Source organism: Polyodon spathula, chromosome 10, assembly GCF_017654505.1.
Source record: "Polyodon spathula isolate WHYD16114869_AA chromosome 10, ASM1765450v1, whole genome shotgun sequence".
Classification (NCBI taxonomy): domain Eukaryota; kingdom Metazoa; phylum Chordata; class Actinopteri; order Acipenseriformes; family Polyodontidae; genus Polyodon; species Polyodon spathula.
The window spans coordinates 14,439,939-14,463,422 of record NC_054543.1 but is presented as its reverse complement, the minus strand read 5'-3'; the positions used below and the strand labels follow the sequence as shown (position 1 = coordinate 14,463,422).

Sequence of the window (23,484 nt, the reverse complement as noted above, 5' to 3'; positions counted from 1 at the left end):
AATATATAATTTAGGTACATTTTTTGTTGTTGTTGTTTTTACTGGTATTGTATAAAAAAATACATAATTTAAGCAGCAACAGCTACTACACATTTTCTTGCTGAATAAACTATCCAAAACAATGATAGCATAACAGACTATTTTCTTTTGCTAATTCCATTATTTTGCATTACACTTCAAACCCTTGCAGATGATTGTAATACCATGTAGTCTACAACAAATTAAAGGTGGTTAGTAGAGTGTCTCCTCAGGAAAGCACATACACGATGGCTCTCTTGCCTCCAGTGTGGATGCAAAAGACTGAATTGTTTGCATCAGTGGGTGTTTGTCATGGCAACAGTGCCTCTGCAAGAAAGAGCTGAATCACTCTTTATAAGAAGAGATCAGAAACGGACAGCCTTTTTAGTCACATGTAGAATTTACATATTTATATAACTTGATCGAGTGCATTAGACAACTTATCTTATTTTTACCTCTACAGAGCAAAGCTGCCTGATGGTGCTACTAAAAAGCACAGAGAGCACTGAACTAGATGCAAATTAGACTTTGGCAGTGTCACATAGGCTGATTAAAAGCGATCTGTATCCCAACAGTTTTTTTCAAATAATTGTATGTTAAGAATAACTCTTTCTGCATGGCAAGATTTGTTTTAAAGGCAGAGAACAAGACTGTTGTGTATATAACAAAGACACTGCCAAAATTGTCCGGTTGATCAAAATACATATCTGTGTGTAAGCAGTGATTTGGAACATTAACATGTGTGTGTTCCCTTTCTTTTAAAATAGTTAGTCAGATAGCAAGTGTACATGTTGCCTGCATTTTTCCTTGCTGCTGGCTCAAAGGGAAAAACACATTTGAAATATGCACTTAATTATCCTGGGTTAGTCATTAATTCAAATGCTCTATCTGAATATTGGAATTATATTTCATATTTAAAAATGATTTGCTGTTTTATGAACACCAAATGATTAATAACATTTCGTTGTGGCACAGCTCCTGATAACCAGAAGAAAAAGCAAACATCACCACCAGAGGGCACACTTGTATAAGTATAACAAATATATTACAGGTTAGTTATCTTCATAATATAGATGGTGTTATCCAAATTTGCCGACTTACCACTAAACGGATACACACTTAAAAAGAAAGCATCAAATCTGCCATGAAGGGCACATTTTGTTTTTAGCCGCTCAAAACCAAGCTTTCGTGGATCTCCCATTTAGCTCTGCAGTCAATGTGGTCTGACTAACCTGACTAATTAGTCAGGGATGTGCATCTGATCTTTTAACTGAAGTTTAACAAGTTGGATTTTATTTTCTGATCTATGAAAAAGTTTCAGCAAAAAATGTAATACAATCTTGAAATCCACAAAAAAAAACAAAACATTTATATTTGCTTCTGTTCTAAATATTGTCTGTCCATATCCTCCCTCTCCATTAACAGAAAGGATGCTACTTGAAACCCCCGGTGGAACCGGTAATAGGCTCTGTGGTATGGGTCCCTGTAGAAGCACATTGTGCAGCAATGTGACCTGCCCAAGGACAAGTCCAACTGATGCGATTCAGCACGCATTCACAAACAGATGGCTCCAGCTATGCTTACAAAACGTTTTCCCCCAAGTTTTATGTTCGATTTCTATAACAACTTAGCAGTGTGAGACAATTTTAAAGGGTATTTCAATTTTCACTTTGATGCACTTTGCCATGCGATTAGAGGCTTTGGTGCTCTAGCCTACTATCGACTGTGGTGGTGACAGTTCCAAGGCCAAGGTCAGGGTTGGGTCAGGCTGTTATGTAATTCACTGTGTCAGTGACAACAGATACAGTCACAGGCAGTGATGGCTGTGACGTAGAGGGATATACATTCACAAACGTTTGCTTTACTGTGATTACTAGCAAACATGTTCTAAATACCCAGCAATAATAATAATATTCATAATTATAGTCATAACAATATTTTGACAATACTGAGGACAATACATCAAAACAAGTCCTTGTGTGTAAGCAACTCTTTATATGATCATGATTATGTTTACTCAAGGCTGCAGCATCCTATTTGACTACAGTATACTTGAGAAGAGATTGTCTCGTGAGAGTTTAACTGCCATGCAGTGTTACGTGTAATGGCCATTGAATTAAAATGACATTACAGTACAGTATTTTACTGTCACAACTATCACTGCATTTAAGCATCTGTGACTTACTTATTTTCTGTTGTGATGGTAATCTCAGTTTTTCATTAACCAGAGATGCAAAGCTCTGCAATCCCCTCCTTGTGTGTATTCACTTTATTGGCTGTACACGTCATTGCACTTGATACAGTACCATATTACATGTAGTCAGTTTGCCCCAAAATGATTCTTAGAATTGCTTGATTCTTACAAGTTGAGTATTTTGGCATGGTTAGTACAGGAATGATATTTCTCAATGGTTTTGATCACTATATGTGGTTGCTTCTTATATCAGTGATTCTTATAAACTGAGTTCACTGTACTAGATATCCAAGCTAAAAACTATGCAGATGTATAATTAACTTTCAACAAGTGCTAAAAAGATCTGAACTCAGACCATTAAAGTGTAAACTGAGTGCATCTTAACTTTGGAATCTCTGAATTGGCATTGATTTGTTCTGTTACACTGACTATATGCTTGTGGCTAAACCTGGTAGAAATCGTCATGTTATCGGACATTTTAATAATTGGAGTCTACTTGTGACACTCATGTATTATGATTATGATTAAGATTATTATTACTGTTTCTATTATCAAATAACATCCAAAACCTTATCAAATATGATGCAATTCCTTATAAGCATCCCCTTTTAAATTTGTGAAATACTTCTCCTTTTATTAATTTTGTTAATATGTATCATCTTGTTTAATAGGTTATTCTAAAAGAAAAAACACTCTGCTGTGTTATTCTTTTCAAAGACTCTCTAATTATTTGCATTAACCCGCAGTGGGAAATATTTGACCTGCCAAGAGAAAAAGTCAAAGCAAACATGTCTCCAAAGAATTCTGATGCAAGGAAAGCTAAGTGTGCCTCTTTCTGACAAGAAAGTTGAACTTTTCAGTGATACATCTATGAAAGGTCATGTAGTAGAAATCCCATTTGAAACTAGCACTGCTTGATTGATCTTACACCTTGGAAATGATTGGCAGATATGCAGCGATGGCTGCACGCTTCAGATGGGCAAGCAGTGAATGGAGAACAAGGATCTCGAATGTAGTTCAGTTTAGCACAAATTTGTGTTCTGGATTATCCAGGAGATCAAAAGTTCAAGGTAACTTCATTCTCCAGTTCTGATACTTGTGATGTTTTTGTATTTGATTTTGGACTTTTAAGAATCTTTTTGTACTGACTTTTAAACAATACAGATATGCATTTATTACCCAATATGAGATTACCCGTTTCATGTTTATTATTTGCTAATATAGAAAAAGCGTAAGAAACAAACACTTACTTTGCCTTAGCTTCTGCATCCTCATAGGCTTTGTTAGATACATCTTCCAACCCTCCGATCAAGTGTTTAAACGAGCTGAAAAAGATAAACAACAATATTTAGACTACTATCTTCTATGTGCCTTCTTTTGTTATCTGTGCTTTCTTCAGGGCTTTGTACAACATATCTTTGTTTTAGACTTGAAGTAAAAACAAAAAAGTAGCTTGTCGTATTTAACTGTATTAAATCACTATTTTAATGTTTTTTTTTTTTTTTTTTGCTGTATAAAATAAATGAACCAGCTTTCAACTCTTTGTTGTAAAATGCTGTTTTATAACAGGAAAGCTCTGCAGAACACAGGAAGGGTGTAATAAAACAAATAGCAGCTGATTTTTTTATATCTATCCCAGGATCATTTGTATGTTCCAAGAAATTGTTTACTGCTTTTACTATTGGCAGCGGCACTATTTTTGTAGTGTAACTAATTTGTTGTCTTGATTTTTTTTCTAACTTGTAACTGTTTTTCATAATGCATTGTTATGACTTGTATCTTCAACTGTATTCATTACCCACCTATCTAAAAGGGTGTCGCTCACAGAGAGGACTCTCTTCTAAAAATAAAAGCTTTGGAAGGACACAGTTTTTTGGCAAGGGGAAAAGATTCTCGTCCAAAAAAAGATCCCCCTCACCCCACAGGACCCTACCCAACTCTTGTTGCCACGATGCCCAGAACAACATAAAGCCACAGCACAACTGGGATTCTCTGCTTAAGAGGTTACAAAAAATACATTGATAAATAAATACCAGAGTTGTGGTTCATGACTTGTCTTGTGGGTTAAAAATAGTCTTAATCTGCCCCTACATAGTGTACAAATAATTAATTCAAGTACTAGTAGGCATTTCACATGGGTGTTAAAAGCTCTCTGCCTTGTTCATTTAATAGAACATTGATTCCTGCCTTTATTTTCAGACATGGTTAATTTACCTGCTAGTCAATGAAGAAGTAAGTTTTCTATGGAAGTGAGGTGGTGCAGTGGGCAAATTCACAAGCATGCTGACTGAGTTCAAAACTAGCTGATTTTGTCATTTATCTTCAGACTTTTTCAAAGTTAATTTATCTTAAATTCTGTCTGAAACTAAGCTTTCCTGAGGGAGCTGGTGGTGCAGTGGGCTAATCCCATGGCCTCTCTCTGAAGATGGCAGTTTGAATCCAGCTTCTGGAGGTGAGTCCTTAAGTTAAGTAATGATGTTGGTTGTGTTTCCACAGATGCAGGAGGAGGAGAATAGCTGCCCTGCAGAGGGAGGCGGGGGAAATGATAGAAAGGAGAGTAGAAGACAGAGGTGTTGCTGACTGAAAGAAAAGGAAGCTGGCAAATAGTAGTTTTCTCCATTTGCATGCACAAATCTCTTGTTTAAAGATACTTATTGTGTGCATACTATTATTTAATCTTTAAACGACAGACTTGTGGAGAAAAGTAATGTTTATTTGCCTACTTCCTTTTCTCTCACACAGCAACACCTCCACCTTCCACTCTTCTCCCCAGCAGGGGGGCCAGACCCCACCCATTTCTATCCCCTCCCACCTCCTCCCTCTGCAGGGCAGCTATTCTTCTCCTCCATCTGTGGAAACACAACCAACATCATTACTTACCTCAGAAACTCACCTCCAGGAGTTGGATTCAAACTGCCAACTTCAGGGAAAGAAAGTGTTGGGATAGCCCACTGTGCCACCAACTCCCACAGAAAAGCCTTGTTTCAGACTGAATAATAAGGTAAACTAACTGAAAATAAAGGACAGAATCAGCTGGATCTGGAATCAGCCCCTCCACCACCACCACCAAGGAAGTACAGTACAGCATGCTAGTGAATTAGCCCACTGCACCATCTCACTTCTTTAAGGTAAATTAACCATGTTTGAAAATAAAGGAAGGAATCAGCTGATTTTAAACTCAGCCCCACCAGAAGGACCATCATAGCATGTCAGTGAACTAGCCCACTGCACTACCTGTCTCCTTCTGACAGTCTAGAAGTCTAACCTTTTATATGATTGCACACTTCTGAAGTGAGAATCATGGATCTTACTGCACAATTGCAGTTTCATGCCACTGAAGATAGGAGTGACTATCAAACCCAAACCTATTATACAGTAAGGCTATGAGGGCTACCAAGGTAAATGGATCAGTGTTAATCCTTATCATATATATATAATAACCATGCCAGCTTCCATAGGAAAATCAGATTTTTATATTGTGTCTCAGGTCAAGCTATGGAATCTGAAGCTGCACAGCAGAAATAATTCCACTTCCAGCAGGGTTGACTTTTTACAAAGTTTCTTAGTGATGAAACAGTAAAAGTTGGATGTTTCTCTAGCCATTCCATATGAAGTCAACGTTCATACTCCCTACTACTATACTACCTCCACTTTTAATTAATTATTACTGAAACAAAATGAGCGACAACCCTTTCTAAGTAGGCAAAATTAGCACTGTTGTTTACATTAGCATTACCATGAACCACTCGGGCGTTGGTGACCAAAGCACAAAAATAATCTTGATTTGCTGGCTTTGCATGAGTGAAGTAAACTCTATTAACGCTTTACTTTTGTTTCTGCAGAAATGGACCCAGAAGGAGTCACAGTGGATTGAGAAAGATGTCTCAAGATTCAGGGGATGGAAAAGGAAGATTTTCTTGGAAAGCTTACTCCTTTAGAGGAAGGACAGACGTTATGATCAAGGACAGGTAGAGGACCGTGAAAAGGCTTAAAATGGTTTTTGTATTTGTACCTGTGATTATTTTCTGGTTATTTATAATAAACAGACTAAGCAAGTTAGTGTGTGTCGTTGTATATATATATATATATATATATATATATATATATATATATATATATATATATATATATATATATATATATATATATATATATATATATAAGAGGAATTCGCTGTCGTTCACCAGGTTAAAGACGTTGTGTTGTGTAAAATAGTTGAACAAATCCAAACAAAAGCTGTACTTGAAATGAAACACGCCGGAGCGTGGTTTTATTTGAAAACAAAACAAACAGAAAACAAACAAAACCTACCCTGTTCTCACATCCTAAACTAAACACTTATTATTTTTCCCTTTAAACTAAGCAGGGGCAGGCTAATTCTGCTTACCCTCAAAACAAAGTCTCCTGTTCACTTTTACCGTTCTCCGTTCTCTCACTGTTTCGTCTCTCCGCTCTCTCTCCCTGACCATCTCAGCTTAACCCGTTTTAAGTGCAGGGCAATCAAGCAACTACACAATTAAGGTCAATTGCTAATCACTGCTGACCTCAGTATGTTCCCCAGGGTCTTAAAACCTTCACATTTTATTATTTTAGTTTCCTTTGAAACCATCAGTACAACCTTTATGCAGATGGAGTGTGCATTCCTTACAGCCACGGCCTCACTGCTGACCAAGATTGCTCTGGAATGTACACTCCATCACAATATATATATATATACACAGTACCAGTCAAAAGTTTGAATACACTTGCTGGAAACTAGGTTTTTTTTGGCATAATTGACGTCCTATACGTTTCTGTAAATACTTGAAAATGAAAACGCATGTTACAATATACAAAACAAAACATAAGGAGTATCAAAGCAATGTTCAAGAAAATTGAAAATTGTCTCTAAATCTTGGATAGCCACCCTTTGCTTTAATAACAGCCTCACAAACACGAGACATTCGGTCAACAAGTTTCAGCAGGAAATCACCCGACATGTCTTCCCAGCTCTTCTGCAGCAATTCCCAGAGATGTAGGGCACTTGTGGGTAGCTTTGCTTTGACTCTTCTGTCCAGTTCGTCCAATACAAGTTCTATGGGATTGAGGCCCGGAGACTGGGCAGGCCAGGTCATTAGACTGAGTTGTCCTTCACTTTCCTTCTTCACCTGATAGTTCTTGCACAACTTTGAGGTGTGTTTTGGGTAATTATCTTGCTGAAGAATGAAGGACTGCCCAACTAGCCGTAATCCTGATGGAATGGCATGCCTCTGAAGTACGCTATGATAGCCATGCTGGTTGAGCTTGCCATGGACTTGGTAAAGATCACCAACTCTGTCACTAGCAAAGCAACCCCAGACCATGACACTGCCTCCTCTATGCTTAACAGTGGACACCACACATGCAGAACTCATGCGCTCACCCTCTCTGCGTCTTACAAATACTCGGCGGTTGGACCCAAATATTTCAAATTTGACTCATCGGTCCATAAGACCGACTTCCACTCCTCCAGTTTCTGTGTTTTTTCGCCCAGGCAAGTCTCTTCCTCTTATTCTGCACTCTTAACAATGGTTTCTTTGCAGCAATTCTTCCAGTTAGGCCAGCTTCACGCAATCTCCTCTGAACAGTTGATGTTGAAACATCTGTACTTCTAGTAGCATTTAGCTGAGCTTGTATTTCAGGGGCAGTTAATCGCCGGTTTCGCAGACTTGTGACTCGAATGAACTTGTTCTCTGATTCTGAGGTCACCCTTGGCCTGCCTGACCTTGTTCAGTCCTCATGAGTGCCAGTTTCTTCAAATCGTTTGATGGTCTTGGCCACAGCTGTTACAGACATTTGTGAAGTTCTTGTGATTTGTCTTAAAGATTGACCTTCATTTTTTAAAGTAATTACAGACATTTTTCTTTGCTTAACTGAGTGTATTTTGCCATTTTCTGCTCCCTTACATTCAGGAATGACAAACTTGTGCCTATGCTACCTATATTTATAGTAACCATGGACCCTCACCTGTTAACAATAATTGGTAACAAAAGGTTAATTAGGTAACATGCTAGTTAACTCAGAGAACATCTAACAAAGACAATTTTATACTTAGGCCAGTGTTCTAACACTGTGTTATACACATTTCAGACTTTTAACTGACTTGGGCTTCAGACTGAAATCCCCTTGCTTTGGGTGGCCATTTCATTGAAATTGACAAGATTTACATTTTCATTTGAAAATTTAATTTTTGAAAGCAATTCACTTATGATTGTCAGCTTATATAAGTACATGTATCATATAATGAAATATTACGTGTTTATAGACAAGTTTATACAGTTAAAAGCATAGATAATCATGAAAAACCTGGTTTCAAGCAGGTGTACTCAAACTTGTGACTGGTACTGTATATATTGTTATTGTTTGCTTGTTATTATTATAATAACTGTTATTGTTATATTAAACAACATATTTAAAGAAATAGAAATGTTTCATTGCTTTATATAGGTATTAGTATTTGTTGAGAAAGGGTGTATAATGTGGTTTGTCGTACCAAACATATACAATGCTCCAGTCCTTGGACTGCTAAATCACTTGCTCAATGGGTGTGGTGCAGGTAATAAACAGTCCAGAATGGTTGCATACTATTCTTTTACACAAAGACAGGGGGGAGTGGCTAAGTTGAAGGGGAAAGTGGGTTGAAGGGAGAGGGACAAGGTTGACAACCGGCCGTAAATTTATGGTCAGTAAAAAAAGTTCACATTTTAACACTGTCCGTAAACAAGTAAATAAAAAAATAAAAAAAATTGGGATTGGTATAAAGGATGGTATGTTTGTATTGCTTTCAATCAGCTCGAATGACATATACCTACACCTTATGTATAACAGCACTCGAAACAGTGAATTATTTTTACCGATTCGACACTTATCATTGTTTATCCCATAATTGCAAGCCTAATTAACTACTAGGCTTTATAAAAAATTTAACGAAAGTTACTTGTACAGTTGCTTCCTTCAGATAAGCAACGATACCATACTTAATTTGATTTAACTGTAGGGAATAACAAATAATTTAGCTACCTAATTTATAGCAAACCTAATCCTATCTATCCTCCAAATGTACTGTACCTACATTGTTAATGTGTATCTATTACACGAGTACTTAAAGCTCTGAGACAGTAGGTAGGTCTCAAACTAGACATCAAACAGCTACAATTCCAGAGAAGCAACATCAAAGCTCCTGGGAACTGTGGAGACATTTTAATTAGCTATGAGTAGTGAGATGTGAATCACCATATCACAGGGTACTTCTCATCAGGTGGAAAGTGTAGAGATAGAGAACAACAACTTTACTCAACCTCTTAAGAAGAAACGATCAGCACTCATGACGTAGGACAGAGCTGACCAAACCTGTCATTATCTGAAAAGTACTCTATGCAAAGGTGGCGTGGTGGCATTTCAACACGTCCCCATCACACCCTTCTTTTCCGTGCCACCCTTCTAGTATAAATCGTTATAAAGTTTTGGAACTAGGTCAAGTCTAAAACAGCCACTACTTAAATTAACACTAAGTATCTCTTAATGAGTATCCCTACTTATGTAGATTGAAAGTCTAAGCATTTTAATGTTCTGTAATAACTTTTTTTTCTGGAGGGACTTATGATTGATGAACTTCAGTGGGGCATGAAGAGAAAATTGTCTCTACTAGATCTCATAATCCTTGAAGCACTAAAGTTAAAGAGAACTATGTACTGAGAATGTGGCACCCGCGGGACAGCATTTCAGATACACATGGATTCAATTAAATATTTATAAATTGGAGGGAACTGGCAAATACTAATCTGGAGAAATACAGATGGAAATAGATACATATGTGGATATGTAATAAAAACACCCTTACCCTCCAGCTTGCTGTTGAGTGTCTGTGAGTGTCTTGCAGTTTAAAAATAAATTTAAAAAAAAAACAACAACCGTGTGCTTCCTCCATTAGGCCTGGTATTACGTGGTCATACTGTTGAGTAGATTCCACGGTCATTCGAACCATTCAACCACAAAAATTGGTGTGTAGGTCAAAAAAAAAAAGTCTCTTTCTCTTTTCTTTCAGATTTTTTTTTTCTCCACGTCTGTAGGCTGTGCCACCACACTGCAAGCTACGCGCTGCACCGTGGAATACTGTACCCATAAGAACATAAGAAAGTTTACAGATGAGAGAAGGCCACTCGGCCCATCTTGCTCGTTTGGTTGTTAGTAGCGTATTGATCCCAGAATCTCTTCAAGCAGCTTCTTGAAGGATCCCAGGGTGTCTGGTACAAAAACAGCGCGATCCAGATGGCAATTATACCGTGCTCCACTCCACTGTAGGCTTTGCGCTGCACTGGCTGTGTGACTCCTGTTTGTAGGCACCACGCCGTTGCAAGCCACATGCTGTTTTGGCTGTGCATTGCATTAAACAGACTAAACACACAGCTGCGTATCCGTGGTGCTTGAAGCCGGTGCTTTGGTGCCCCAGTGTTTCAGCCTCGACGCACTTCGGCACCTCGGTGACCTACAGCTTCAACGTCTCTGTGCTTCGGCGTCTCGCTACTCAGGAGCTTCCCTTCATTAGTAGCCTCGGTGCCCTGGAACTCCGTAGCCTCTGTATCCTCTGTGCCTCGTCGCTTTGAAGCCTTCGGCACTTTTAAGACCCTCAGTGCCCCAGGGCCTTGACGTCTCCGTGCATCAACGCCCTCAGTGCATAAGTGCTTCCTGCATCGGTGCCCTCGGTACCTTCGGTGCCCTATAGCCTCAACGCCTCGACAGCTCGTTAGGTGCAAGGGTCCTTGAGGTTGCACACTCACTCAACCAACAGTTGGCGGTAGCGAGATGCTGTCCGTTCACACTCCCTCAGCTTTGGTATACTTTTTGGTACACTTTTCCCAAAAGTATTGGTTGGTGGTGGTCATCGAATTGAAAGGGAACGATGGATGTAACCCCGCTTCCCTGAAATAGAAGACAACCACAAAACCTTGCAAGGTCGTATTACTCGGATGCATGGTTTGATGCAAAAGAGAATGAGATCTCTACGTATTGACCAATCCCTTGGCGGGCAGGACCAAGAACATCACTCCATGGAGGGGCCTATTGGCTGCTTTGACAGAAAATGCTCAGTAAATACCTGACCTGTGGCAGGCATATCCCAAAAGTATTGGCTGGTGGAACCAGGGTTACATCTATAATCTATCATTTTGTCGGTACCTGAATGTGGGACATGAATGTGGGACATGGTCAGTACATTGATTGGAGATAAGACCATATAGTACAAAGTGTGAGTAGGGTGGTTAGAGGCCTCTGTGCTGAAGTATCTTCCAGGGGAATGTAAAACACTCTTGTCTTTCTGTTGTCAGGCAACGTAAACAGTTTCTTCTTGTGGCAGTTGTCAAAATGAGACATAAGGAAAGTTATTTATTTCTACATAGGGGAAGTTAATTGTTAAGTGGAGATCCTTTTCTTTTGGTACACAATGTTGTTGTTTTTTTCCACAGCCCCCAAACCAACTGCACTGTTGTGTGATTCTCATTGATCCTACTAACCCTAGCAATACCAGGAAAACTACACAAAACTGATCATTATCTTTACAGCAAAGCCAGGACAGATGGCATGGGTCACAAGACCTTCCAGCCTGATTTTGTTGTAAAATTAGTGGTTGATTTCCTGCACTGCTAACTGTCTCTCTTTGTCTCTGCATACAATTTCCTTTTTTAGTACAGCCTTGAAGCTGTGTAATTCTGTGGCCAATGGCATTGTGTATGGGGGCCCCATTTGCAATATACCATCACAATTTATCACGCCAAAGGTTATCTTAATGAATACTTAGTGTGTGGACTTCACATTCATGTTTCTAAAGAGACAGGGAACTATTTGACTATTTAGGATGGAATACAGCACACTAACGGCTGGTTTAACAGACTCCAACAAGAACTAATTTTGAATTAACTATTGTTAAATTAGGTAAAGTAGTCCAGGATATTTAGAAATAAAATTGGGAAAAGAAATAGAATAAGTCTATTTTATTTAGGATATTATGTGTTGTTCTTCTGTAAGAAAAATGTTTACTTGTCTCCCAGGTATCCTGTGGAAATAACATGATGATACTAGTTGTACAAGTAAATAATTCTGAGCCCGATACTCTGGGCAGCATGGGTAGTATGATGGCGAGCATTACAACGTCTCATCAATGTTTATTTTTTTTGGATATTCTTAGCAATATAGAAAGCTTTAAAAGCCTTGGAAAATTTGAACAGAACTAACATTTTTATTTCAAGTCATTCCTAAGTGTGTTCATCTTATAAGGAACAATCTACACACATTTAGCCTCTGCAGTGAGCAAATGTGTTTAATTTAAAAGGCAATAAACTGTAAAATATATAATTAATTAGTACTTACTCTCTGTCAATAACCAAACAGGTCACAGCTTCAGCAGCAATTACGTTGGCTGTTCTTATATCTTCCCTGTTGAAAAGTTTAGAAAGAATAAAACATTTAATATAATGACTTAGTGAATATCTAAATGCTTTGAAAAGCTAAAGACTGTACTGTGTGGAGAACAACAAACCCACACAACATATATTCTGATATATTTAGTTGAATAGTTTATTATTATTATTATATTATTATTATAACAGGTGCTTAAACACTTGAATTAACCTCTGTTAAAAAAAAAATTCTTTGGTTTTTTTGTAAAGCTTAAATGGACACTGACTCTCTACATGTCTCTAGTTCAGCATCAGAATCTTCTTCAGTATATTCTGCAGAGGAATTGTCCAAGTCAGAAGAGTCTGCATCTGATTCAATGTAATCCATAGTAAGAACAGGTCTATTCGATTAGACATTCACACTCTCTCTTTCTGAGCTTGTCCTCTGCAAAGTCTTATACAGTGGAATGACACTGGAACTGTTCCCCATTCTCTGACAGATTCAGATTATCTGTTCCCTCAAAGGTCACAGCTGCATTACAAAGCACAAGCGAAGCAGAATCTGAGTTGCGCAAAAGCAAGGAGAAGCCACCCATCTCAGAGACCTTCTGTCCACACAGACACAAGGCATTTTGTACAGGAGATCCAGTGCCCAGATCCAGATCCCCCAGCTTGTCATCACCCTTGAAATAACAGCTCAGCAGTGACTGACATTCTGTAAACACCTGCTCTGTCCAATCACAATGCAGCTGCCACAAGGAGACCCTTTCCATGGCTGATCCAAGCCCACTGCACACCTTTCCAAGAAACATGAGTGGTCACCAGAAAGAACTTCTGCACTAGTCCCTTGAAAGAATGTTTTCAGACTATATTATTTCAGCTGTATTGAGCATACCATTACAACCCTGTTCATAAGCAAAGTAGCTCCCTATTTGTGGATGAAAAGAATGCAAAAACAAATCTGATAGAATTATTTAATAATTATATGACAACATTTTTATGCTGTATTTTCCTTAGTCAAAACCCATGATTCTGGATATCGGTTTGAGGGTTTCCATCAAACAAAAGTTAAACACTGGTTCCATTAAGCACTTTATGGAAATGTTTTAATTGCTGGTATTACTGTATCCACTTTGGCTAGGACAGGGAAGGGGGGAGTGTGTTAGGAGGAGTTAAGTCTGAAATATATAATCTGACCTGGCTACCTGCCTATCTGAAGATTTGGAAATTAATCCAGTAATGAAACACTTCAAAAATAGGACTTGCAATATTTCACACTCAATACTTGGCTAGTACCACCAGAACATGTCACCAGTCTCCACAAAGGGCAAAGGCAGGTGCACCCTTATTAAATGAAAAGGCTGGATGTATACAGTCATCACTCCAGCAGTGGCAATACATTACAAATAAACCTCGGAACCTTGATTTCATTTATTTGCATATCGGTTCCAAGGGGACCAATAGCGTCCTTTTTCTAGCCAAAAGAAAAAGTATTTGAACTCAAACTGTCTCCTGAATATTTGTATTTTTTCAAACTTAGACAAGAGTTAGTTAAGGTCAATCAAGAAAGTTCAGTAATGTAATGTCTTGGCACTTCTCCCCATGATTAACATTTGTGGATGCCTACCAAAATGAAAGACAGACGCTACGGAATACTACATTTTAATTGCAAGTGGCAGGAGGTTTGAGATAAGTGTTTACATTGATGTTTGTATGAACAAAAACAAAGCACCACCCTGAGAACAATGCACAGGGAATGGCACCTGTAATTAAATGTCTAGCTTGAACAATTCATTGAAGCACGTTTCGTTAACAGTTCGTTAACAACAAAAACTTGACAGAGAGAGTCATAGAACACAATAAAATTCAAAGCAATATTTAAAAGTGTGTGGGGTTTATCAACTGGAAGTAGAAAAGTCACATAACAGCAAATGTGGCAGCCTTATTAATTCACTGCCAAGTTTTATTATTGAGTTAATATTATATATATATATATATATATATATATATATATATATATATATATATATATATATATATATATATATATATATATATATACTTATATATAAAGAGCAACTTGAACTATACCAGGTTATTATGTCATAAATAATACAGTTATCTTAAAAAATAAGTTTTTGGATTTGCACTTTTCTGTTTTAGTCATCACATACTGGAGACTTTTTAAAATTAAATTTAATTTCGAGATCAGTGCTCTTGAATCATGTCTAACTTAGCCAAGTACCTGACTTTTGATGTTCATGTGGTTAATGTTGACTGTTACTTCCACTAGTGGATGTAAAAAACACAGCAGTAAGAAATACTACATAGAACAAATGTGGTATTCCTTATATCCACATGGGGGGTGGGTATTGCAGTGGACAGCATTCATGGGGTTACCATGCGGGTCAATTTACACATGAAATGGTGATGCGTGTGAGAGTTTGGGAGAATTACTCGTGTAAATCAGGTTTGTGGCTGAAAAAAATGGCCAAAGAGAGGGATAGGGTAAATCTCATTTACTTGTGTAAACACACAGGAAAATCCACGCCCAATTTTCATATGGAAACCCGCATTTTACGTGTAAATGTTAATGAGCATGTTTATTCTTAACTATAACTATTGCAAGGGAACAGGTCAGTTGTTATCATGGATTCCAAGTTGGCAGAAAGTAAGTGGGTGATGGGCGGTTTTTTGGCTAGCAGTGGTGTAGTTCACCTTAATGATAATGCAGGTGGCTTTTTTTTATTATTGTTTTTTTGCTGTGTCTGGACTGTCATGTTGTGTATCTCTTGTGGGTTTACAGTTCTGTATAAAACCACTTACCATGAACTGTGATATGCCCTTGTTATAGTATTAAAGCAGCTGTTTGAGAATACCCTTGCTGTAAAAACTATGTTAAACACGAAGACCAAGTGAGCTGCTCAAATGAATTAATTCCTGTCTTTTTTTTATCCCAGCTATGTCCAAAGACAGCGCGTGTCTGCCCTCCACGTTAATAAATATAGTTGGTGAAATGGATGCCATGAGCATTTTTCTCTAGCAAATGTCTCGAGCTAAAAGAAAATGCATGGAAACCCCATGATTGACAGAGGTGTTTGAAACCACTGAGGATGTGATGTGTCACTAGTTCATGAGAATCTAGATTTTTGACCTGTTATTGATTATAAATGGTGGACATTTGTTACAATGAATTATTGGGGAAAAGCATTCAAGGTTGCACATTTTATACTCTGTTGTTTATAGCCTTCACAGTGGATATGTATGTTACGTAAGTTGTATGGTTCATGATTTTAAAATAATCTTAATGCAAGCATACAAATTGATCAATCCAGTTCATGGACAAAGGTTCATTCATTTGAGTCAGTTGGAAAAAACCCTGGCATTCTGTGGCAGTGTGCCCTGCCCATGTGTGTGTTATGTGTTGCGTGTGGTGTGTTAATGTTGGTGTATAGGTATTGGTGCACGGGATATATGGGTCTGTGTAGCACAAGTGATTTAAAATATACAATTGTATTTAGACAAGAGGATGGCACAATCACTTCACGTGCAGATTAAAAGGGGTACTTGTATGTGAGCACGGGGAAGTGCACAAATTAGTTCACATGCAGCTATACCGAGATTCCAAATTGAATGATTGATTAGCAATCGAGTCTCAGTACACCTGTATAAAAAGATGCAGTGTTTCACTCACTCGGGGTTGTGTGTTCAGGGCAAAAGACAGGGAGAGAGTGAAGAGAAAAAAAAATATTAATAATAATAATAATAATAATAATAATAATAAAAATAATAATAATACTTCTAGCAATTGTTACATCATGCTGGAGGGCCAGCATGGTACTTGTTTGTTTAGTGGTCATCCCTGTGTGTTAGTGTCTGTTCGTTTTGGTTATCTGTCCTTATTTTAGCCTCAAGTGCTGTGTACTGTTTTGTTCAACCTTTTATTTTCTGTGTCTGTAATAAAACACAGAGTGCTGCAGCGTCTCAGTTTCACCTGCCAGTACTGTCTGTCTGCGTTCCTTTCTGGCCTGACATCACCCCTACAGCCAGCCTGTTCACACATTCTCATCTGGTCTATACTCGTCCTACAGGCAGATACTAGGGAGCTCTTGGGACTGGAGAGTTACCATCTGCCACACCACTGCACTGCTCTATTTATCTCAACACAAGTTCAGTATTACACTGCAAAAATATATTGAGTAATGCAGCATCTACATGAGAAGCTATTGCATTGTGGGTTTTCCAAATCCAACCCTTTAAATGCCTCTTCAGAGTGACGGAGACTGAAACATTTAGATGTTACTTCTAAGCAGTGTTAACTTTATCAAGAGGAACCATTAAAACACTCAAGAAGTGCTGATACAACAACATGCCTGATTGTTTAAACAATATCCGATATACTACACCGTACATGTATTGCACATCTATTCATTTGTAATAAAAAAAACAGAAACACACACAGTGCATTGCTCTGTATGCTACGTAGTGCTGCCATATTTTATATGTCATTCAATACAATGGAACTTACTTACATTGTAAACCTTCTAATCCTTAGAAGAAGTACACAGGTTCACAAAATAGTATTTTGCATTTATTTTAAGGATTTATTGCATAGGTTGTACTGTTACAATACCACCATGGTCTCTTAAGGGGTTAAAACTGCCCAACTTCCCTTTGTTCAAAAAGCTTAATGGTCTAGATAGATATATGGCATAAATCAAGTGACAACAGTTCTGTCTCAACACCCCATGGCTTGCGTTGTTGTTATAATTTGGGGTAGTTTTTACATGTGTTATTGTTTACTTAGAAAATGCTGAACCAACAGCTGTGGTCTCGGGCAATTGCTCTAAGGTTGTGCCAAGGCAGCAGGCCATCACACTCAGGCAGACTATTAATATAATTGAACATGTTGTTCTGTCTAGTATCCACCAGAGCCAGTCTGCAATAGAGGCTGGGGGTCCCAGTGCACTTCCCTAGTATACTGGTAATGTATAATGTGTGCTGTATACTCACGTTACACAGCTGATACAAAAAAGGATGCTAAAGCTGGGTAAAATGGAAATCAGTTACAGGGAAGATCTGGAAGGACTTTCTATGAAAGACTAGATTTGTTTACATTTATATTTAACTTCGTATCTCCTTTGATCTCATTTGCCATTGACCAACCAAGTGACCAACCAACCAGTGGCCTGATACCTAAAAATGGACCCGGAAGTGCTTTGAGTTTTAAATATATAAATGGTGTTTAGCATTATAAAAACAGCAGCCACATGTTAAAACTCAGGGGAGCATGGTACTGCAGGGCACAGTTTCCACAATTTTTGGAGATATGCTGCAAAACTAGTATTGTAACATTACTGGTGTGTTTTTAATCAAATTGCTTACTGGAGTTAATGCTTGAATAAATACGCCCTATATAGGCACACTCCAAAATAACTGTCACTCATGAAAAAAACACATTCAAACTAGATCCTCTCCTCTTTCTATGAACTGCTGAAAATGCTTTTTTCTTAAGCAATTAAAGAGCATGGGTTGTGAGAGATTCCTCGGGCTTTCAGACACTAACTGTCAGACAGACACAGATAATTTTCCTGTTCAGTAAATTTCACAGCAGCACTTTCAGTCTCTTCATTGAAATGAATGGAGGAGAAGACCACAAACATCACGCTCTGTCAACGTACCACAAAACTAACATTTCATTTTCTATTGTCAAACAAAAGCAAAGGTCCTAAAATGAAAATGTAATGTGTTGTCAGCCTGACTGAGCCCCACCTGCATGCTCCAGTTCATTGTGTTTGGTAATCTTTTATAATATATTCTATATAAAAAAATAAATGGACATGGTATTTATTGGACTTATGCATCACTGCAAGTGTGATTTTATTTTCAGCTGCGAAAAATGGTTGTGGGCTAAACACACACATCACATTTTAAAATAAACTATACAGTCATTTTTGGTTATGAATTACACTGCACAGTCTCAATATCATGATGCATGAATTTTCAATAATTGTTTCTGCCTTAGCAAATTGCAATCTGGTTTAAAAACTCAGCTTCTTTTCTGGCTAGTTTTTATACATACAGTGCACAGTATGCATTATGCAGTATCAAAGTTGCAGCAGATCCTTTAAAGTCATTATAAGTAAGAGATAAGTCCAAAAATGTGGAGCATTTAAAGATGTATTAGTCATTGCTAAGCATAAATGTTACTGCGTTGGTCGATAAAGTAAGATTTTGTTAAATCTTTCCAAGTTGGACTTCTTATCCAGTCAGTCTTGGTTATCATCTCAAGCTGTCTCCAAGTCAGATTGGACTGCTCAATGTAAAATATCTGTTAACACTTCCCACTTTAGGAGCTATTGACAGTTCACTCCTACATTCAGTCTGATGACCATAAAGTAAGATATTCAAGGAGGGCCATAAAGCTACTGAAGTTTACTTAGTCTAATTGCTGGTCTACACATCCATCGGGGCTAAACCTTGAGATGTACTTTACAGTCGCTACTGACAATTTGTAATTACTTACCATGCGAGCAACACATTGATCAGTAAACCTTGTTAAAGATCAAAGGAACTGACTTGAGGGAACAAAGAACCATTAATAGAGCCCAATTGGTTTAATAAACATGCTAATACGTTTTCTTCTAATTAAAACCATGGTGTGAGATTAGAGATCAAAAGCTGTCTGATCAAAACAGCAGCTTTTTTTGTGAACCTAACTCTATCTAAGCTTGTTTGTCTATTTGTTGTTGTACTTAGTAAACAAGGTGCTTTATTTATCACCCTATTCTGGCTCACTGTTTACAGTCAATCACTTCCAAAACAGCTGGTTTAGATAAAAACAGAAGCAGTCAGCTTCACTATTACCTGTTTCTGGATTACATTGTTTTCTAGGAATCTGCTGTGACACACATTTTATTGCCAAATATGTAGGCTAATTCCGATATTTGCTTGAGTAAATTTTTTCATTTAATAATACTATTGCTTAGTAGTATGGTGAACTAAACTCTTAAAATTAAGCCATGTATTTGCAAACAGTTACTTGAAGAAATAAATCATACTTGAATGTATTTTTTGGTACAGTGGTATATATATATATATATATATATATATATATATATATATATAATATATATATATATATAATATATATATATAAATACAGCTCCATCCTATTATATAGTATATATATATTGGTAGGCACGTCCCATGATATACTATATACCACAATACCCCTAAAATAATATTTCCTGAATTTTTATGTTTCTTCTTAATGTTTTTTCGCCCTATGTTAAATAATATTTCCTGATTTTTTATTCCATTTCACTGACTAACAGGTCAATTTCGTCTTTGTTTAGAAATTTGTTTTCCTTTTCTTTTTGGTCGGTGCTATAGGTGCATCAAGGTCGCAGTCTGCAGAAGCCATGGCTCGATCCTATTAATTATGTTTGCCTACTAGTCTTTCCGTTCACTATACCACTAATTTATCTTTGCCAGAAGGAAGTTTTAAATCATGACTTTTGCCACTGTGAATCTACGAATAATGATATGCAAATTCTGATCTCCTGCATAATGAGCAGTAATTCATGCAGTGATATTACAGTAGTTGTTCACGACAAAGAGCTGTTTAGTCCATTGCACGCAAAAACTCTATGAAGGACAGAGGCTACGAATTCGTGGTATTTCCGAACACGTAGATAATATTTGTACATAGAGCCCAGTGTCTGTATCAATAGTTTCAATGTGCAAAAACAACTCATTTCACTAAATATTTTGTTTTGATGTGTAAATGTGCACCTTTAGCTTTGATGCACATCCTACAGCAAAAGTCTCACTCTTTGAGGTCATCTAACCATGGGATCTCTGTATACTGTGTGATAAGTAGTATAATGTCAGTGTTGATCAATAACATTTTGAAATTGTGCTTGTAACTAAAATGAGACAATAACATGGTATCATGCACATATAACATATATAAACATTTACTACTGGTGCTTGTCCAGTGTGACTGACCCTTATTATGTTAAAGGGTAAGGAATGATAATTTGAAAATGAAATAATTAGAATCGAAAATGTGGACTTTGGAGCATTTAGAACGACTGTAACAAACCAAAGACTGCAAAATGCACAACAAGCAGCGATTAACCTTTCAATTCTGTTTCCAGTTGGACTGGATTATGATTAGGCCTGTCCAAGTGCAAGAGAAGATCATTTTCAAACCATGTAGGCTAGGTACACTTACTTTCCATAAACACACTACCCATTTAATAATTACCATCTTTCCAGAGATGCAGTTCTTCAAGCCAGCTAAAAATGATGCTCATCTTTTTTTTATATGATGAAATTCATCCTTTTGTTTTATCTATGGGGTAGGTAAGTCATGGGGAATGGCAGTCTACTTCTTTGTGATATTGATATTATATATTTAAAGCAGTGATATTAACAAAAAAAAAAAAACAGATGTGCTGTTAAATACTATAATACCCTTCCAACATCATGGAGTAAATTAAATTTATCAGTTTAATTAAAGATTGTTTTTGCTAATCTATAATTTTATTCTGCACCTTGGAACACTAATTCTTCATAATGTGGAATATCATCCTTTTATGTACAGTCGGAAAATATCTTTAATGCAGCTAAGTAGTACTAAAAAAAGAGAGAAAGACTATTTTCTAAACTGTATTAGCATATCTTTATTGCTTCTGTTTGGCTTAGATGTAAGTTGTCGTTTTCTTAGATGTATTTGCATTTCAGAATGCATAATGCATCACTACATTATCCCTGATAGCATAATGTCATGAATAAAGCCAGTTTTACAAAAAAATATGAATTCAGACTCTTGAATTATTTATGAAACTGTTCAATACAATTAACGTTGTCTTTAAAGGAGTCTGTACAAAATAAGGCAGTACTGTTCTTGGGGACTGTGACAGAAATACTATGATTCATGGTGGTAAATCTCCCTCCTGACCTGTGAGGGCTTTAAGCTGCAAGAACAGAGTTCTTTGGATGGGCTGGTCTGACAGTTCTTTCCCGGGGTCGGGAAGTTGGCCAGTCTGGAAGAAGGCGAGACTCCGTTGCAATAACGCATTGACCCAGAAGGGAAACGACGTGGCAGCCGCAGATTGGAGAGGCGCTTGGTTTAAAAACTATTTAACCATAACGGCTGTGTGAGAGACCCTGTGAGAAATAATAAAGAGACGTTTGTAAGTGTTTTGTAATTGTCTGTTGTGTATTACTAGACAGCAAAGCATGATTCTAGATCTGTTGCCAAGGGCCAGCACTAACCCGGAACAGCACTGCACAATTGTCACTAAATAAACTGTATCACCCACCATGAGCATTACTGCATGCTCCCAGGATTGGTGACCATGTTAGTACTATTGTGGGGTGGATATTTGAGTTTATTATTTGGGACTGCAACCTGTTATTATGTACGCCGCACAGTACACATTGTTGTGTATTGCCAGGGTCTTATTATTATTTGGTCGACAGACCTGGCCACAATAAAATGCCTTTCCAACTGGATTATAACTCTCCTTGTTTGTTTATTGCGCACTGCATCACACCTGCACCTGCACACAATCAACCACTTTGCCACAGGGACATTCAGTCGATTACCCATTGTAATGAACTAGCTGCTCAGGTATTGATATTTACATTCCATTATTAAAATATTGTGTTGTTCGTATAGGGTTACAAATATCTAATAGGTGATCATATAATTTAGTTTATTTTATGAAACCAATTACTAAATAAGTTTGGCAGATGTGTGTCATTTACCTTTTCTTTCAATGTGTTATAATTACAGTGGCTCTCAAAAGTATTCACCCCCTTTATTTTATTGTGTTACAACGTGGAATCAAAATGGATTTAATTAGGAGTTTTTGCCACTGATCAACACAAAAAAGTCCATAATGTCAAAGTGAAAAATAAAATCTACAAATTGTTATAAATTAATTAGATATACAAAACAGAAAATAATTGATTGCATAAGTATTCTCCCCCTTGAGTCAATATTTGGTAGAAGCACCTTTGGCAGCAATTACAGCCATGAGTCTATTTGGAGTCTCTACCAGCTTTGCACATCTGGACACTACAATTGTTCCCCATTCTTCTTTGCAAAATTGCTCAAGGTGGATAGGGACCTTTGGTGAACAGCAATTTTCAACTCTTTCCACATATTCTCAGTTGGACTGAGGTCCGGGCTTTGACTGAGCCACTGCAGGACATTGACCTTTTTATTTTTAAGCCACTCCAGTGTGACTCTGGCTGCATGTTTGGGGTCATTGTCCTGCTGGAAGATGACTCTTCTCCCAAGTCCCAGGTCTCTTGCAGACTTCAACAAGTTTTCCTCCAGGATTTCTTTGTACTTTGTTGCATCCATTTTGCCCTCTATCTTCACAAGCCCTGGCCCTGATGCAGAGAAGCATCTCCATAGCATGATGATGCCACCACCATGCTTCATGGTAGGGATGGTGTTCTCAGGATGATGTGCGTATTAGGCTTGCGCTAAACACAGCGCTTAGCATTGAGGCCAAAAACTCTATTTTGGTCTCATCAGACCATAGAATCTTCTCCCACTTGGTCTCTGAGTCTACCACATGCCTTCTGGCAAACAAGATTTGATGTGTGAGTGAGTATTTTTCAACAATTTCTTTTTGCCACTCTTCCATAAATGCCAGTTTTGTGAAGCAACCGGGCTATTGTTGCCGTATGCACAGTGCCAGTTCAGCTGTGGAAGACTGCAACTCCTGTAACTCCTTTAGAGTTGCCATAGGCCTCCCTGACTAGTGCCCTTCTCGCCCGGATACTCAGTTTTTGAGGACGGCCTGTTCTAGACAGATTCGCAGTTGTGCCATA

At 37.7% G+C, this 23,484-nt stretch overlaps 1 protein-coding gene across 2 annotated transcripts in view; it reads right to left on the bottom strand.

Annotated features, from left to right (window-relative positions):
* Nucleotides 1-23,484, bottom strand: part of LOC121321863 (cGMP-dependent protein kinase 1) — a 168,897-nt gene that overhangs the window by 14,612 nt on the left and 130,801 nt on the right. For both annotated transcript variants that reach the window (XM_041261161.1, XM_041261160.1), the window contains exons 8-9: nt 12,593-12,658; nt 3,463-3,537 (exon numbers count right to left, since the gene is read on the bottom strand). In XM_041261161.1, coding sequence (XP_041117095.1) covers nt 3,463-3,537; nt 12,593-12,658 — 141 coding nt within the window. The remainder of the gene's footprint in view (nt 1-3,462; nt 3,538-12,592; nt 12,659-23,484) is intronic.